At 36.0% G+C, this 19,176-nt stretch overlaps 1 protein-coding gene across 3 annotated transcripts in view; it reads right to left on the bottom strand.

Annotated features, from left to right (window-relative positions):
• Positions 1-19,176, bottom strand: part of GALNT3 (polypeptide N-acetylgalactosaminyltransferase 3) — a 56,416-nt gene that overhangs the window by 14,543 nt on the left and 22,697 nt on the right. For all 3 annotated transcript variants that reach the window (XM_042243782.2, XM_015093381.4, XM_060411122.1), the window contains exons 2-7: positions 14,227-14,850; positions 10,272-10,444; positions 5,082-5,231; positions 3,071-3,305; positions 2,471-2,588; positions 947-1,147 (exon numbers count right to left, since the gene is read on the bottom strand). In XM_042243782.2, the coding sequence (XP_042099716.1) occupies positions 947-1,147; positions 2,471-2,588; positions 3,071-3,305; positions 5,082-5,231; positions 10,272-10,444; positions 14,227-14,741 (1,392 nt within the window). In that variant the 5' untranslated portion in view covers positions 14,742-14,850. The remainder of the gene's footprint in view (positions 1-946; positions 1,148-2,470; positions 2,589-3,070; positions 3,306-5,081; positions 5,232-10,271; positions 10,445-14,226; positions 14,851-19,176) is intronic.

Raw genomic sequence — 19,176 nt, 5'->3', positions numbered from 1 at the left:
CCGAGGTGTTGATGCCCTTTAATCCCAATATATACTTCCTTACAAACTGGCATGGTTTCTTACAAAGAATTGGATGCCGTTTACCAAAGCATGTCCTTAAACTGTCTAGTTTAGTTACCACATCCAACATTGAAACTGTTGGGACTCAATTCTAAGGCAAGATGATTCTACAGAGCTTTTATCTAGGACAGGTCAATAACAACCACAGTGCCATGCATTTGTTAGTACTTATTTCACAGCTGTTTTGGGAGACAGGTTAAGTATTTTATATCAAGACAGGGAAGGAGAGAGAAGAAATGTGGTGGAGCATACACTCCATGTCTGGCCAACCTGCCAATCACCCTATAAAGTACCATGACCATTTTATAGTCTCAGGGGGCTTTGCCAAAGTCACCCTTCCGGAAAGTAGTGGAGCCAGAACTGGAAACAAAAAAGCTTGAACTCTTGGTTCATTCTGTCACATCTGACACTGTCTCTCTAATTCAAAATGCCACTTAGCACCTTGATTCAGGAGTTAATCACATCACCTAAAACCAGCTGAAAGCAGTTCTACTTAATCTTATTTTCATTAAGTAAAATATTGAACCAAAGCAGTCACAAAAACTAAATATCTTTCATGTTAAAAAAAAAAAAAAGTAACATCAAATAGAATGCCTCAATTTAAAAAATTATTTATTTTTAGTTGGAAGAAATTGCTTTACAATATTGCATTGGTTTCTGCTGTATATTGCCTCAGGTTTTAAATTCAGTTTACTTGACTTAAAAAAAAAAGAGAATAGAGAGAGAAAACTGGCACCAGTTAGTTATATATTTTTGAGTTAAAAAGACAAGCTTCAAAAATAATTTCCTAAAAAATGTTTTATACTTGAGTTGACTCAAACAAGTAAGTCCAAGGACATGTGAACTTGCTGTGGATTTTTACTGTGAATTGTTAGTTCTAACTTACTTGTTTAACAATTTTTGCTGCATCTGTGTTTCTCCTATAAAATATTTCCTTGTATTCATCCATCCAGACTTCTGCAAGGCGAACTTGGTTGCGAGCAATCACCTGAGTGCCTTTTGGGAAGGTATGAGGGCTTTTGCTGCGAAAAACATGTCCAACAACAGAGCAAGGCATAATCTCCAACTGCCCACCACATTGCCATACCTGATAATTAATGATATTTGTTTAAATTTACAGTATTTTAGAAAAATCAAAGTGTTGCTTTTAAGTTCACCTTTAAGATACTAATAAAAACAAGAGATTTATTACAGCTTTACAAACAGCTTTCTCTGTTCTCTCTCTTTACAGCTTTCTCTGTTCCCTGCCAATTCAACTTAAGTTCTTAAAGAACTATCATTAGGCAGTACAGACACTAGAGACAAAAAAAGTAAACATATTTTCAGAAATTACCTCAACAGAATAGTGATTTCAGATCGCTCATAAAAATAAATTCTGAAATTTCTTTTTTTTTTTTTGGTCAAAAATTATGCAAGTTCTCTAGTATTCACAGAAGACCAATGGCTCTTCTGCATTTGACTTCCACAGCAGATTTGGAGTAAGTGGGCCCAAACTCTACCTCTTGTACATTCAATTTTGTGATCAAGAAAACGATTGCAGACAGTCATTTTTCTAAAACACAACCTATTAAACTTTGTCATTATATATATTAAAAAATATCATGCCATTTAAGAGGGTCAAAAAAACTTATTTGCTTTAACTCTAAATAAAATGGCAAATTGCTAAATCAGTACCTGCTCACTTAGATGTCTTGACAATCTGTTCTGCCATAAATGAAAAATCTAAACGTCATGTTTAATAGTATGTGCTAATATTAGGTCAGTGATCACATTCTCTCTTTTAAGCAAGTGAGAAAGCTTAGTGATGTGTTCAGTTCAACTATGCTTGAGATTCAACATGTGCTGGGGGCTGGGAATACTCAAATGAATAAAACAAGACCCCAGCCCTTAGGCAAATTCCAGCCTAAGTGATGAGAAATGAATGACAAAGCTATTGAAGAAAATGAACTCATGAAATCAAATACATACATGTAGAGATCTAAAACCTTTATTTCTCATATTAACTTTTAATATGTATGGAAAAAAAGCTCATTTAATCCAAAGAGTTAAATTCAATGTTCTTTAAAATTATATGTAAATGTTTTTCCATTCTGACTCCCTTGATAGTCAACCAATTTCCTGAAGCACTAGATTTAATTATATCTATCTTGGCTGGAATTCAGTAGCTACAAGTGCATTAATTGGTGTTAGTGACTGGACACAAGCGTTTAACTGATTCCTCTTGTTATACTGGCAGCAATGAATAAATATATTAAGCTACATTTTAAAAGAAAATATGTTGATTCTAAAATTTCTAACAATTTAAGAAAGCACAAAAAGTAAAGACTACATACATCTATGATAATCTGTATCAGCCATCTAGAAATATATGTTCTATTGTTTAGTATGTGAACTATATTTATAAACTTACTCTGAAAGACATTTCTATATTTTCACCTCCCCAAATTTCCATTTCTTCATCATAAGTTCCAATATATTCAAAATAGTCTTTTGATATGGAAAAAAGGCCTCCTGCAAAAGTGGGTGTTCTGAAAAATAATCCATTGTCAAACTTTGTTATACAACCAAACAAGAAAAAAAGAACTATTTTAAGAGCAACTGAATTAAATTTACAAATAAAGAGAGATCACAATTTCAAGGCTTTATACAGATTAATAAAAAACTAAAAATGCAATCTTCAAAGTCAAGTTCTGGGGGATGGGGAGGAACTATGGTAAGTATCCTTCCCAAGCAGAGCAAAATTATTTTGTCTTTTAACCAAACTTAAAGATTCTTAAGTAATGATTATAAGGAAGACATAGTTAGAGCTCACTTAATTTTACCTCCTACTAGGTAACATTGTGTATAAGCAAGTCCATAAGTAAAGTACTTTTTTATTCCTTCCATACAGAATATTCTTCGTTTTTGTTAGTGTGAATCACCTTGGTGGAAATTACTGTAAAAAATACAAAGAATGCATAGACATTCAAACAACTGACTATATATAAGACTTTGAGAACAGTCGTCTTACTTGATTGGATATGTCTCATCCTTCCTTCTTTGCTTCTCATGATCGGGAAGTGTTTCCCAGCCAAATGAAAGGCTCCAGTCAAAATTCCCACGGTTATGGTTACTTCCATAAGGAGAAGGTTTGTTGAATTCAAATGTGTTCAGATCTATGGATGCAATATCTGGGCTCACGACAGCAGTATAGTTCTCAGCTATTCTGGCCAACAAAGGTTCTAACCAACCATAGAAACACTCACCTGGAAAGAACACAACTTTAATTAATTTAAAAAAATCACTCCAGGTTTTTTTTTTTTTTTTTTCCTTTTTGTATTTTGGAAGAGAGTTTGCAGAGAAATGAGAATATCTAAGTCATTATTATTATTATTTTGAACATTTATATAAGGGAGATTTCTTAAAGGTTTCTTGTAATGAGATAAGGGCAGGATAAAAAAAAAAAAAAGAACAGGCAAGATTAAGCATAGCTAAGGAGAGACATTACTTTGCCAACTAAGGTCCGTCTAGTTAAGGCTACGGTTTTTCCAGTAGTCGTGTATGGATGTGAGAGTTGGACTGTGAAGAAGGCTGAGCGACGAAGAATTGATGCTTTTGAACTGTGGTGTTGGAGAAGACTCTTGAGAGTCCCTTGGACTGCAAGGAGATCCAACCAGTCCATCTTAAAGGACATCAGTCCTTTGGAAGGACTGATGTTGAAGTTGAAACTCCAGTACTTTGGCCACCTCACGTGAAGAGTTGACTCATTGGAAAAGACCCTGATGCTGGGAGGGATTGGGGGCAGGAGGAGAAGGGGACGACCGAGGATGAGATGGCTGGATGACATCACTGACTTTTAGCAATTGGAAAAGAACCATTCAAACCAACTCAGCACTAACGAAAGGGGATGAAGGAGTGGCACAAAAGGTCGGATTCTGGCCCCAGGCCAGGCTCTCACATCACACTCAGACTTCAGGAGATGTGGCATGTGCAGTCCTCCTCAGGACTTTTCATCATCCAGCCATCGGCAGTCATGGCCCAGGAGGACCCTCAGACAAATCTGCCTGGAGGGGAAGAATGCCCAGTCTGATATTACTGTAATTTTGGAACAGGAGAAGGAATACTGGAGAAGGGGCCATTTCCTTTTGAAAACACCTCTCTTGGATTACCTTTAGACTTTGCTTAAATGCCTGGTATTGAGAGAACACCGGATGTGAAAGCTCTAAAGAGACTCAAGGAAATCCAAAAGCCCTTCTGTAACAATTAGTGTGTGCTCAAAACCATTTGCTTGGTCAAAGAGCACCTGAGGGCTGGCCAATCCAAAGCTAAACACTCATACAAAGAGTAAAACTCAGGAAGCTTGGAGCTCGAGGGACTATGTGACATTTGAGTAATACCAATGGTGAACATTAGACATTGACTCTAAAAATAGTCTTTAAGTGCTATATTTATAATCATTGACGCTGGAGAAAAAATTAAAATACAAAGAAAAAAACCCAGCAGCAACGAAAACAAACAAAAACTAACAACATTCATGGGAAACACATAGGAAACTATGAAGGAACACCTCTCATTTGGCACAAGAAGGACTTTATGAATCTTTGAAGGGGAAAGAAAAAAACTGAAATATAAAAAGTAAAAGTGTGAGGACTGGGACAAAGTTTATGATAGAGTTGACCACACACACAAACAAAACTTTCCCTCACTTTAAAGTGCAATAATCAAGAATAATAAGGAAAAACACTTGTTCTAAAAATACAAAACAAGCATCTGAAAAACTGTCCCAGGCATGGATAACTCACTGAGGAAGCTGGTCACTGGAAGACATAAAGTTAAAGAACCTCAAATACAAAGGAGGTAAGATCTTTAAATAAGTGAAAGGAATTTCCTACCCAGAGCTATCATCTGCTTGCGCTATCATTGTATAATCACCAGTTGGAAGAAAATGCTATTAGACATTTAAAGAAAAGGTTTCCTTACCTTTTGAATTAGAGGGAGGGAGAGGGAAAATGTTACAACTGTGTTTCTCTATGCATACTTACAGTGAGCATCTAAAAATGTGAGCGTTTCGGCTGTTGCTACTGTTGCTCCTAGCAACCTTGCAGTGATCAGACCTTTTCTCTCTTTTTGTCTGACTATTTTTACAATAGAAAATTGTTTTATATATTCCTCTAGTTTATCATGCAAGTACTCTGTAAAAGAAAAAAAATCAAGATTAACTCATTTCTAAGTTTATTTTAACATGAAAGCTAACAAAGAAAGCACAAGGCAATGATCCCTCTATGTGTATAATCTTAACAGTTGTACACATCCACCCCTTAAGATAAAAAATATTATATCCTTAACTCTACTGAAAAAATTACATATACAAATCTTAACTTTTGGATGATTATAATGCATGACATTATAACACACAGTCATCCTGTCCATGTCATGTCAGTAAATACAATGTGTTTGGGAGGAGTGAGAGATTTCAAATGGAATAGACCCCAGGAGTTAAGAACACTCATTTAGAGGCCAGAGAAAAGAGACAAAGGAAAGAAAGAAACTGAATTTTGCCCAAAAGATATTTGATTCTCTTTTTAAACTTTTTTTAATTCTTTTTTAAACTGGTGTTTAAATCTGGAAATTTATAGAAAAATGTGAAATCTCAAAAAAATTCTCTGACATTTAGCCAGTGGTCAAAATAACTTTAAGACCAAAATCTTGAGAAAAATACAAGTAGAAAAATGCAGGGCTACAGTAGTTTGGGAATATTTCTACAAAGAGTCAGCAAAAAAATTTTGAAAGCTCTAGAGTCTCCTGACACAGATTTTTTCCAATAAAAATATGAAGGAAGAAAAGGGCATGCAAATCAGTAATGAGGTTATAAGCAGGGAAAATCTGAGTTATGGGTGTGTAATTTAAGATCTCAGTATTCCTATTTGGATGACATACATACTAAGCAAGAGTTAAAATAATAGGTAAAAGGAACAAATGTCAGTCAAGTTACTCAAGTGTTGTCCATATTTTTAAACAACTTCTTAGGCCTGTTTTTTCACATTAAATGCTTGATTCTTCGTTGAATATATCATGTAGTTCTTCATGTGGCCTTCTTGGGCCATCACCCAGACTGAAAAAGACTTGGGAATATTGAGAATGCCAGCAAGCCTCCTGGGTAGATGTTTGCTTCTGCCAGATTTCAGAAGCAATTGGAGGTGACTTTGACTTTATCTGTAATTATGCATATTTTTAAATTCTCCTGTGGTGCAGGAAGGATAGTTGCTTATTTAAAGCTTAAACATTCATGAAGGAGGTAAGAGTCCAGAAATAACATTTAGGGAAAAGTAAGTGTTATCTAAACACTACTATCTCAGAGTAACAGATTAACTTTTTCCAACACCTCCTAAGTACCTCAAAATTAATTCTCTGAAAGACAAGTAGGATTGTAATTTGTCTTAAAAAAATATAACCATCGATATTTCTGCTTTAATGATAAATTCACAAAGCAGAAACTTATAAAATAAAAACATTTCAAATATCTTTACAGGAATCAGTTTTTTAAATGGAGTCACTACAGATTCCTTCAATAAACCCTCTCACTGTTCACAAGTTAAGAAATTTTATTCACCCAAAACTTTTGAATTTCCTGTAAATTCTTACCTGCCTTTTAAATTTAACCCCCATCCACACTCCCAATTTTATGAATTTAAAAACACAAAACCATGAAGTCAAATTTCCTGGGTCTGATTTATAGCACCATTACTTTTAGCTACGTGAACTTAGGCAAGTTATTTTACCTTTCTGTACCTCACTTTCTTTACCTATAAAATGAGAATAATAGGATTTACCCTCATAGGGGATTGTTGGGAGGATACAATGAACGATTAGTTATACAAATAAAATATTTAAGACAGGGACTACCTAGCACATTGGGCTTTCCTGGTGGCTCAGATAGTAAGGAATTCACCCACAATGAAGGAGACCTGGGTTCTATCCCCGGGCCAGGAAGATCCCCTAGAGAAGGAAATGGCAATCCACTCCAGTATTCTTGCCTGGGAAATCCTATGAACAGAGAGAAGCCTGGTGGCCTATAGCCTATGGGGTCACAAAGAGTTGGACACAACTTAGCAACTAAATAACAACAAAACTAGCACACGGTCTATGCTCTGGAAATGTTCATTCTATTTTGTTTGGTATCACTGGGTTTTAGATATCTGTTAATTGATAACCCACATATTCATGCTTTTCCATCAAGCAAATTGAAGTCAGGGACTATGGGTTCTACTTCACAAGCTCCTTCACAATAACTAGGGATACATTTTCCACAGTGGGTACTCCTTGGATAGTTCTCTGACTGAATCCAATAAGACAATTACACTACTATGCAAAGATAGCCCTTTGTCAAGAAAATATTTCCAAATCTACTGTTGATTGCTATAAAGAATTTATATATATATATATATATACATATATATATATATTCAGACACTTTAACCAAATAGCCCTGCCATTCCAGACTAATCTAAAGATATAATTCAAAAAAAAAGAAAAATAACAGAAGTACAAGGGTATCTATTACAATATCATGTTATAGTAAGACTAAGGCATACACAAATTATATGGTTAAGCAAAACGTATCTGGTTCATTACTGCCATTAAAAGTAAGTTTTGAAGGTAACAGAAACAGGCTAACAACAATGTGATGTGAAAGTGTCAGATTTCAAAACTGATTTTCTTTCATGGGTATAATTATATAAACATTATATATTTATTTAGATAGTGATTAGGAAAGAAAAGATTAAAATGGCTGAAACAGAAAGATTATAAATGGATATCATCCTTTATTCTGATTTCCTGTCATTCTATTAATCTTGCTGTGCAATTAAATAATACGTTACTTTCAACTGAAGGCTTGCTAGATGTAGCCTTACTGTGTCCCTGTTGTCCCACTTCTTTAAAAATCAACAAAATAAAAATTATCTGAGAAAAGAGCTCAAGAAACCAAAAGATTTCTAAAATAAAGTTCTGGGTTTTTCTTTTTTTTACATAAAACACACAAGAGAACTTAATCAGATATCACTTAAAAATCCATGGACTTTGGTCCAAATAGATACAAAGAATTAAAAAAATATGGAACAAATCAAGCAATAAATAAACCAACTGATTACAATCGGATGGTGAAGCAACCTGGCTCAGAGGATTAAAGATTCAAATCAGAATCTGGACATAATGTAACTTGAATCTAGAGAACTTGAATAATAAAGCTTCTCTATTTGGTGGGTAGGTTTTGGAGCTCAGTCAAAGATCTCTGATTATGAGCAATCCTATTCCACCTGGATGTTAATTTAGCTCAATAATATAACCTCTATTCACTTGGGCTATTTTATTTTGAAACCATAGGGATGTCTAGAATTGTATGTAGAAATATTTAAATAAACCAAGTCAATAATTTTGTGCTTTGTTCACTTACTATCATGTCTAAAATCTGGATATATCCTATAATTAATTGATGACATATGGCATAATAGGCAACTATTTTTCCCCCTCATGGTCGATAGCAATGGAAAAAAAAAGTGAAAGTGTTCGTGGCTAAGACATGTCCAACTCTTCAACACCACGGACTGTAGCCCACCAGGCTCCTCTATCCATTGAGTTCTCCAGGCAAGAATACTGGAGTGGGTGGGTAACCATTCCTTTCTCCAGGGGATCTTCCCAACCCAGGGGTCAAATCCAGGCCTCCTGAATTGCAGGCAGATTCTTTACCATCTGTGCCACCAGGGTAAGCCCTATAAAGTAATGATTTACTTGGTGGTTGAATTTGATGGAAGAATGTCATCATCATTTTACAGATAAGGAAACTGCTCACTAGTGTTTCCAAAAAGCTGGAATTTGAGTTTAAGAAATCTAGTTCCAAACTTGGGCTCATTCAGGAATAAATTTTGCATTCATTGAAATAATCTGTACCTGTTTGATGCCTAAAATATTTGTGATGTTTGAAAATTCAGCAAATTAGAGTATTTGTCCAATTATCCTGTGAGTCCAACTGACAATGTGTAACTTAGCAACTGACTATTGACTTGTAAACTGAAGTGAAAATTCATTAACGATTTTACCTAGCTTTGTAAGTGGTATTAGAATATTTAAAAGAACCAAAAATAAAACAGGATGTTGTAACTCCTCAGTAATTTTTAACTACTCTTTTATATTATTTATTAATATATTATTTATATTAATTCATCTAATCTTTAAAACAACCCTAGGAGTTATATATGCTGACTTCCCTGGTGGCTCAGAGGTTAAAGTGTCTGCCTGGAATGCAGGAGACCAGGGTTGGATCCCTGGGTTGGGAGATCCCCTGGAGAAGGAAATGGCAACCCACTCCAGTACTCTTGCCTGGAGAATTCCATGGGAGGAGCCTGGTAGGCTACAGTCCATGGCGTCGCAAAGAGTTGGAAGCGACTGAGCGACTTCACTGAGCGACTTCACTTTTGGATCTCCCTGGTGTCTCAGATGGTAAAGCGTCTGCCCGCTGTGTGGGAGACCCGGGTTCGATCCCTGGGTTGGGAAGATCCCCTGGAGAAGGAAATAGCAACCCACTCCAGTAATCTTGCCTGGAAAATTCCGTGGACTGAGGAGCCTGGTGGGCTACAGTCCATGGGGTCGCAAAGAGTCAGACACGACTGAGCAACTTCACTTCACTTCACTTAGGAGTTATATACTAATATATTTCTTCAATTCTAAACCATACAATTATATACTTTTTATAATCAATGATATGTTAGTTGACTGTAAGGGTCTTTTTTTCTAATGATACATAAACTAATAATGTATCTTACAATAAATTTGATGAAATATGACATTTTCCCCATTTTTCAGACAGAAAAACTGAGTATAAGAGGGTTAAATAACTTGCCCAAGTTGCATAGCTTGTTAGGACCAGAAATGGTATTCAAACCAAGCCAGCCTGACTCAAGGCTTAAGTATGTGCTCCTAATCATGTCTTTAAAAGAAAAAAATCTCACACTGAGGACTACAAAACTATAAATAATGGCGTTTCACACATTTATAAACTCCAAAATATCTGAATATGGACATCCTTGGATTCTCCTTCTACCCATCATACACAGCATTCAAGACACTATATTCAGGCTCTGAGGTGGCATACAGAGAGTAAATACAATCAAAAAGACTTTGGACAGCACCACATGGATTTACTCAGGAAATAATCTAATTTGCACGGGCTTTCTTACCATCTACACTAGCATCATCCACCAAAATGATCTCCTTCAGCAGTATGGCAGGTGAAGAATACAGCACACTGTGGACAGTTCTAAGCAGCGTGGACCACGCTTCGTTATGAAAAACTATTATGACACTGGTGGTAGGCAGGGGAGGACAGCGCTTAAATTTTTGTTCAATACATCTAGAAAAAGTCAAAGTAGAAGAACGATAATGAATTGTATCACATTATTTCACAGCTATACCATTGCTAAAATTATTGTTTTAATCTTTAACACAGTAGAAATGCTGGCACATAGTTTATTTCTATGTCAGATGATCTTAATGCTATATAAAGGCAAACAGATTGAAACAAAATTTTACAAATAGACCACTCACCTAGAGATCATGTCCACTGAAATTGATCACATGTCATGGATTAAAACGTGCTCTTGTAAGCTTTCTCAACAATATAACTTTAAATATAAATAACATTTTAGGTAAGAAAAATAACCTACAAGTGAGCCAAACTGCAAAATAGCAAATAAGTGTAACTGCTCAAATTTAAAAAAAAAATTTTTTTTTCTTTCATTGTAGAAATGATGCCTTTCTCTTAATATTTGCAATTTTTAACAATGCAACTTTATTAAATTAATACTCATCTTTGTAGAGATTATCTTAAATTAGATATTTGCTAAGTATGTAATATTTTCTGTTTAATCAATTTCCTTAACCTATACCTGAACCAAAAGGGGAAAAAAATTCGCTTTCCACAAAGCCTATTTTCTTATAATGATCATCAGAAGCAAAAAGTTGTTAAGTACCTACCATATATCACATGACTTGCTGTGTTAAAGATTTTGCTCCAGTAAGGAGAGAGACCCTAGGTGGCTTATGACTGATTAGTGATCCTACTCATTTGCTAAAAGACATTAGTTATAAATAGATCTTGAATTTAGTTTTATAGCAATGTCACCCTCAAGGAAAATAATCTTCATCTGAACCCACTGGGATGTGGGTGGGTCTGTACAATCTCCAGCCTTTGAGACTAGAGATGACCACAGTCCCTCCTCAGCTGAGGTGAGGTGAGGATCAAACGAAATAACATATAGGAGAGGCCTCAAAACACAGTAAAATCAGACAGAGTGAACCTGGGACATAAAATATGTGTGGTTTATGGTAAAGGTAAAAACAACTGGATCTTTGATAACCATAAACGGTTGTACACTTTTGGAAAATGGACTATGAAATCCTCCCACACAGTTAAATACCACTATAAATAGTGTGTGAACAATCAAACAGTGCTGGTCAAATCCAAAGGCAGGGAAGTAAATCACTGTCACTCGTGGAGACGAGAGCCCAGCACACTTCCGTTGCTTTGCCAGGGCCGATGGAGAAACCAGAGCCCCCACGATGGTACTAGAGGCCTGGGAAAGCAGCCACCCTAAAAGAGATATTCTACAAACTCTCACTAATTACTATTCTTATAGCCATACATCAGTATGAATGTGTTTCAGATCCTCTTCGGAGAGATCTTTAAGTTGAAATATTTGTAGTGATGAAGGAATTAGATTAGGGGTAAACTATTGAGAGGGTGTCAATACCACTGAGTAGGAAAAGAGGAGGAAGGTTCTGCATGAAATTGATTTTTCTCTCTAGGACTGTCGTGATTTTAAAGTGTGACACAAGCGTATAGCCAGAAGAAAATAATAGCATTCATCTGCACTGGTAGATGAAAACAACTTGTTCTAAAGTGAATTTTGGATAAACTACTCATCTACTCATTAAAAATAAAGTCCAAATACAACCAACCAATTTATCTATCCTTGAGTTAAAATTAACACAGAAACAAATAGTGAAATATGTTTGTATTTTTCATACATGAAGTTTTATAAAACAACAAAGTATAAGTAAAAATTATGAAAAACTTCATACTATAGTATTTTTTTAAGAAAAGAGAAAACCTTATTTGTTGTCTGATAAGCATTTGGGGGAGGAAGATTTGAGATTTTAAAAAAATTCCCTATATTTATTTGCCATGTGACTAATATAGTTATTAGTTAAGAAATATAAAAAGTTTTTGAAGATTTAAAGTAGGAAACTTTACAAAAATTCACACTAGTGAAATGTTATTTCTTTAATCTCATAAGACTTTCAGTTTAAACTAGGGTTTATTTGCCTAACTGATAAGTACTAATATCAAGTAAAAGTGTCACTAATACTATTGATGATAAAATTTCACAATATGATTTCATAAACCTCATTTATTTTGAAACAATTAGCATGCTCAATTTATGCTTTAAAAGTTGTTTCACATGTCATTTAAAGTAGTGAAATTAAAATAATTTGCCAAAGTAATTACAGATTCCCAGTCAAACCATTTGAAAAAGTTGGCATATAGAAATGTGCTTAAGCTATCAGTCACAAGACCATCTGGCTTTGGGAGACACTAGATCCATATTTCTAATGAGCATATAAAAGGTTAGCAATTCTTCAGAAAATGTTTTTATTGCTGACATAAGTTAAAACTATGGAAATATTAAATCTTCAACTCTTCACAGTTCTAAGTATGCACTACTGTCCAAAAAAAGTTTCTTTGTCTGTTCAGCTATTTTGCACTTACTTATTGATTAACATTATCGAATATTACTATAGATTCTCAACGCTATATTGGGGAAAAGGCTTATCTTAAGCTCATTTTGTCATGTCAAAGAACAAAAAGCATGCTTCTTGATTCGTGATGGGGATTACTTTTCAATCAACACTTCTCCCAAAATCAGTAAAGTGCCATAGTGCATTTTAACTTATCAGCATGAAAAAGGAACTATACGGTGCCCTGTTAGAAGAGGTAGAATATTTTCCACTCATTTGTTTTTTCACACATTCATTTAAAATAATAAGCAATTTAACCCTGAATCATATACATTAGAAGAGAGCAACAGAAATCTAATTTACACAGCTTCAGTATTGAGGGACTCATAGTTGGACCAGGTATTCATGATAACAGATCAAAGAAAAATATGAAGAAAGCAATAGACCTAAGTCTACCAAAGTACATTTCTTCAGCCACACTTATAAATTTAATTCTCTTATAACTAGAAAGCAAAATATGCAGGCACTGTTTACAGTCTGTCTAGCTGGCACTTTTAACAAACCTACAGATTGCCTGAAAGTGCTAAAATTCGTTTTCACCATTTCAGTTCAAATAGAGTATTTGAATACTACCTCAAAGATAACAAAACAGTTAACTAAGAACAAAGAGTCAGCACAGAAGAATCTGGGGTGGGGGAATGTTAAGCAAAATATATTTGAGATAAACATGTAAACAAAGTAACAATAAAAAGCAATTCTGGCCTTTCAGAAGCTAAAGGGAGAAAACTCAATAAATACAAGAACTTGTTCAAGGATACCCCAGAGAAAGAACTGCAGTTGAATTAGTAATAATGACAATATTGGCTCTTAAAAGAAAGGTTACAAAACACAGGGCATTCTGAAATATAATTATAGCACTAAAAGTAGCCACAGAGTCTGTGATTTAGCTCATAAAGCATCATTATCTAATAGCTCCAAAATCTTGGCACATTTTTAATATTTCTATTCTATAGCAACACAGAGAAGAACAGAAATAACTCTTCTACCTCCCACATTTCCCATAAAATCCACCCCATATTTCCTGCTTAATAGATGAGAAAACTAAAGCTTTTAAGAATAAAGGATTTCCTTGTGTTTCTATAGAGGTCAGATCTAGAATTCTGTTTCCTAATTTCTAAGATGGTAATTTTTCATGTATGCAATGCCTCACCAATCATAGATACAGAAATCTACCCTCAATAATAATAAGCAAAAAATCACTGAAACAGATTAAACAAATGGTATTGGCTAATTCTTTGCTTCAAAGTGGCTAGAGAACAAGTATCACCTTAACTAACGCCCCTTCCAGGCAAACCCTCGAGATAAATACTAAACAATTAATATGCTTCAACATACTCAGGAGGTCGAGTGTCTGGTCCAAGATCTCGGTGTAAAGAAATCCTGTCACTTGCAAAAGCATTAAAACAGTGTTTTGCTTCTCCGCGTTCTTTTTCCTTCTGCTCTTCAGCACTTAAATTGGTTGTTTTGAATGCTTTACCAGAAGCACCAGGTGCGTTAGAATCCTGAGGTGGGCGGTCAAGAACAGGTTTCAATTCGGCTGCTGTATAATATCCTTGCAAACAGGGTCTCTCACCAGCGTCAATGTTTTGCCTGACAGGGGCTCCTATTTGCATTTTTGGCATGGCATCTTTAATATTGTTTACAGCTTCTATCATTAAATCAAACATCTTGTTTTTGTTTTTCATGTTTCTTTCCATCCTTGATTCCTCTTTGGAATACTCAACACTTACTTCTCTTTGCATTAAAATCAAAAATATTATAAAGAAAAAAACTACTGCACCAAGCTTCCAGAATTTTTTATGATAATGTCTTTTAAGATGCAGTTTCACTAATCGTTTTAGGTGAGCCATTCTGACATGAAAAGCTTGTCACTTGACAAATAATAGTTACAGTTTCCTCTGTTATGTTTATTTTTTATCATAGATTTGCTGGCAAGAAGGTTTCCTTAAATTGTAATACCTGTAAACAGAAATGACAGATGGTATTAGTAGCTATTCATTTATAGGCATGGTTCACTTCACTCACTCAGACAACAACTGAACATAAGCTGTAAACAATATACTCTTATGGTTAATAATAGTCAAAGGTATCTTGGCCTCAAAAAATTATACTTTTGGGAGACATTGCTATCGTTAACTATAATCTATTGGGGTTATAAAATAATAGAGATTTTTCTCCAGTAAAAAATACATTACGTGTTAACTCTGGCTACTATCTACCATATAATATGCATAGGTTTTATAAATGTATTTTGAGTTTAAAAAGAATTTTAGTTCAATAACCGAGAGGCCAAAGGACTTCATTAAACTGATTGTAAAGGAAGGGGTAATCCAGAAGAAAACAACAGTACACTGACAGGTACTGTCAGACACACATCTAAAATAGTGGTTTTTAAGACATTCACCAACAATCTAAAGTTCAACTAAATCAACTAAAATAATACAGCAACTTCACCACCAAGTAAACCAGCATCCTCCCAAATTTGCGAACCCGATAGTGCTTGTGAATTTGACATAACCAATAAAGACTGGAAATTAAGATAATGTTATTATAACGGCTATTTTTCATAGCTCACACAAACACAAAATCAGTAAGTTTCATTTGAAGTGCCTCTAAAGAGGCAATAGAGATCACTGAATTATACAACCAGTATTTGGTGTGATAAAATCCTGCTTGTAGACGATCCTAAGAACAAAGCAGTATGTTTATCAAATCCTGATACAGGCCACCAGAAGCAGAAGAAACAAAATGTAAAAGAGGACACTGACTACAGCCTGAATCACAGTGAAAATGGACTTTCTTCACAATGCTTAAAAAAATGTAATGTGAAGGGTTCAGTACGTGATTATACACTATGCTCCATTATAGTCAGCCAAGTAATTAGCAGGGGCAAAGGGGCAAGGAAAATGCCAGTGCTCCCTAATCCTAAACATATTTTAAGGAAAATGTTATTTATAGAAGTAAAAGCTAGCACTTGATTTAATTAAATTCTTTTCCAAAGTTATCACTAAATTTAAAATAAGAAAACCAAGTTCTAAGATGGATTTTCCAGTCTTTAACAAGAAATTTTAAGCTGGATAAACAAAATAGGCAGAACCTGCAAACTTAGTTTGATATACTGTTTCTAGTTGGACTGCTCTGTAAGTTTTCAGTATAGAATGGACACTTTGGTTCCAAAAGATACCTCAGTTATGATGTTTATCGCCCGTAAAACTGAGATTCCAATATTTCTCAGCTTGGTTGCTTCAATGGTATCATGTAAAAATTAAAACGATCTCTTAAGCTTTTGACTTCCCTGGTGGCTCAGACGGTAAAGCGTCTGTCTACAATGTGGGAGACCCGGGTTCGAGCCCTGGGTTGGGAAGATACCCTGGAGAAGGAAATGGCAATCCACTCCAGTACTTTTGCCTGGAAAATCCCATGGACAGAGGAGCCTGGTAGGCTACAGTCTGTGGGGTCGCAGAGTCAGACACGACTGAGCGATTTCACTTTCTTTCTTAAGCTTTTGACATCACTTTAAGATATAAGGAGTTTCAGAACCACCCAACTGTGGTTATGTCATTTTTACTCTATCAAATGTTGTGCTAGGCTACGGCTATGAAAGGAAAGATACCTTAAAGGTAAGCTTCAAGGAGCAGAGGCCAATAAGAATGATGGCACTTCAACAGGCAATGAAGCAGTGTGATATGATGGAGACTACAAAAGCACATGGAAGGTAAGGAGAAATGTTAGGTAGAATTTCCCAGAGATATCACCCAGCCGTAAGCAATTTTTAGGCTGGTGGACAAAAGAGAGAGGAGACGGAATGGCAGGTGCAAAGGTCTAAGAGCAAGAAAAGATGTGATCAGTCCTTAAGTACAGCAGAAATGGAAGCCACAAGCAGGAAAGGGCAAGAGGTAAGGCCAGAAGGTCAGTTAAAGATCAGCTCACACAGTAAATTTGGACTCCACCAATTTTGTCCTGAATGAATGGAATGGAAAGTATTGCATGACTTTAAGGAAGGACCATAATCATATTCACATTTTTGAAAAATCACAAGTTCCTCAGCACCAGCAAAGGTAATGTGTACCAAATCATTGAGGGGAACAGGAAGAATGAAGAGGGCTGACTCAAGAGACTCAAGAAATTGAGATCAAATAGGACTTTGTGAATGAAAGGGAAAAAGAGGAGATGGATGGGTAAAGTGATGCCTATAACAGAAGCAGGAAATAGAGGAAGAAAGATAGATTGGAGATGGGATGTTCCATTTTGGCCATGACAAATCTGAGATGCGGTTAGGATTTCCAAGGTGAGTTCTCATGAGTAAAAAGGTATATGGTGGTGGTGGTTTAGTTGCTAAGTCATGTCCTACTTTGGAACCCTGTGGACTGTAGCCTGCCAGGCTCCCCTGACCATGGGATTCTCCAGTCAAGAATACTGGAGTGGGTTGCCATTTCCTTCTCCAGGGAAAAAGATACATAGGACTGAAAATTAGGGAAAGCTCTGTGCTAGAGATGAATGTTTGACAGTCTTGGGGTACAAAAGAGTTCACCTACAGTGAAGTAAAAAAGCTACATTTAAGGGTTGGGGGAAATAGTGTAAACAGTGTCAGACTTTATTTTCTGGGGCTCCAAAATCACTGCAGGTGGTGACTGCAGCCATGAAATTAAAAGACGCTTACTCCTTGGAAGGAAAGTTATGACCAACCTAGACAGCATTTTCAAAAGCAGAGACATTACTTTGTCAACAAAGGTCCGTCTAGTCTAGTTTTTTTTTTTCCAGTGGCCATGTATGGATGTGAGAGTTGGACTATAAAGAAAGCTGAACGCAGAAGAATTGATGCTTTTGAACTGTGGTATTGGAGAAGACTCTTGAGAGTCCCTTGGACTGCGAGGAGATCCAACCAGTCCATCCTAAAGGAGATCAGTCCTGGGTGTTCATTGGAAGGACTGATGTTAAAGCTGAAACTCCAATACTTTGGCCACCTGATGTGAAGAGCTGACTCATCTGAAAAGACCCTGATGCTGGGAAAGATTGAGGGCAGGAGGAGAAGGGGATGACGGTAGATGAGATGGTTGGATGGCATCACCGACTCTATGGACATGGGTTTGGGTGGACTCCAGGAGTTGGTGATGGACAGGGAGGCCTGGTTCATGGGGTCGCAAAGTCAGACACAACTGAGTCACTGAACTGAACTGAAGGGTTGGGGGAGGAAAAGGAGAAACTGGAAGGAAAGAGCAAGGAATATGAAAAAAGGAGAAACGAGGAAGAACAGACTGACAGATAATGTGTCCACATCAAGTGGATACAATCTGCATACTGCCCTTGAGAGATGTTAATTGTTTGACAGTGGTTGATCTTTAAAAGTAAATGTCATGAGACCTGGTCTAACTGACTTCAGTGCAAAACCAGAAATGAACTTTTCGCAGAGAATCTAATAGGTGAGTTATAGTCATGCCCCTAACATCTTTGAGCTTAGGATCTAGGACACATTCAAATGGGGCAACAATGATCTAAGAAGTTCCAGGGAGATAAGGATAGGAAAAATACTGAGTTTTCACAGGATAATGGTCTCCAACCTACAAAATACAACCTGATCACCCTTCTCTCTTCTAAGGGCCTCCTTAGTTCCATTCTTCTAATTTCCCATCCTACTCATAAACATGTTTTCTGGCATAGTGTTCATGCCTGACAATAGATGTAAATTAACCTGCGTTCATCCTCCTTTCTGTCTGAGACAATCACCAAAAATCCCTTTCTCTAGTGCTACATAGTGATCCTAGATGTCTTCCACAGCCAGAGTAGGCTTGATTAGGAATTTGAGAAGGAATGAGCTGGTCTAATTCCTTCGAATGTTTTAACACAATGCAGAACCAGAAAGAGTCCTGGGAAAGTAGAGAGTGGAGGGAGATGACATTATTAGATCATTCTATAACAGTGATGGTTTTTTCCTAAAACATTTTATGCCAGAAGTTATATTTGTGGATAGGGTGGGGAATTAGAAAAAAGGATGGAATTAATGAGGCCATTGGAAGTGAGTTCTTTTTTAAGGATAAACTATAAACTAGAGGAGTTCATCAATAGTGCAGTAATCCTCTCCAGTCCACGCGTTTATCTACCTAAGGGAGTCACTCAGTTAGGATTTAGGATAGGATATCTCTACTAGGAGGGTCGAGAAAAGCACATAAAGGACATGAATTTACTCCCTTACTCATGGTTGTTTTTTTGACATTTACCCAATATTGGTGACATAATGGGTACCCAAGAAGTGTTCGTTGACTAGAGAAGGGATGAAAGTAGACCAAG

Source organism: Ovis aries, chromosome 2 (assembly GCF_016772045.2).
Source record: "Ovis aries strain OAR_USU_Benz2616 breed Rambouillet chromosome 2, ARS-UI_Ramb_v3.0, whole genome shotgun sequence".
Taxonomy (NCBI): Eukaryota; Metazoa; Chordata; class Mammalia; order Artiodactyla; family Bovidae; genus Ovis; species Ovis aries.
Note: the sequence above shows the minus strand (reverse complement) of the source record. Positions and strands in the feature narration are given on the sequence as shown.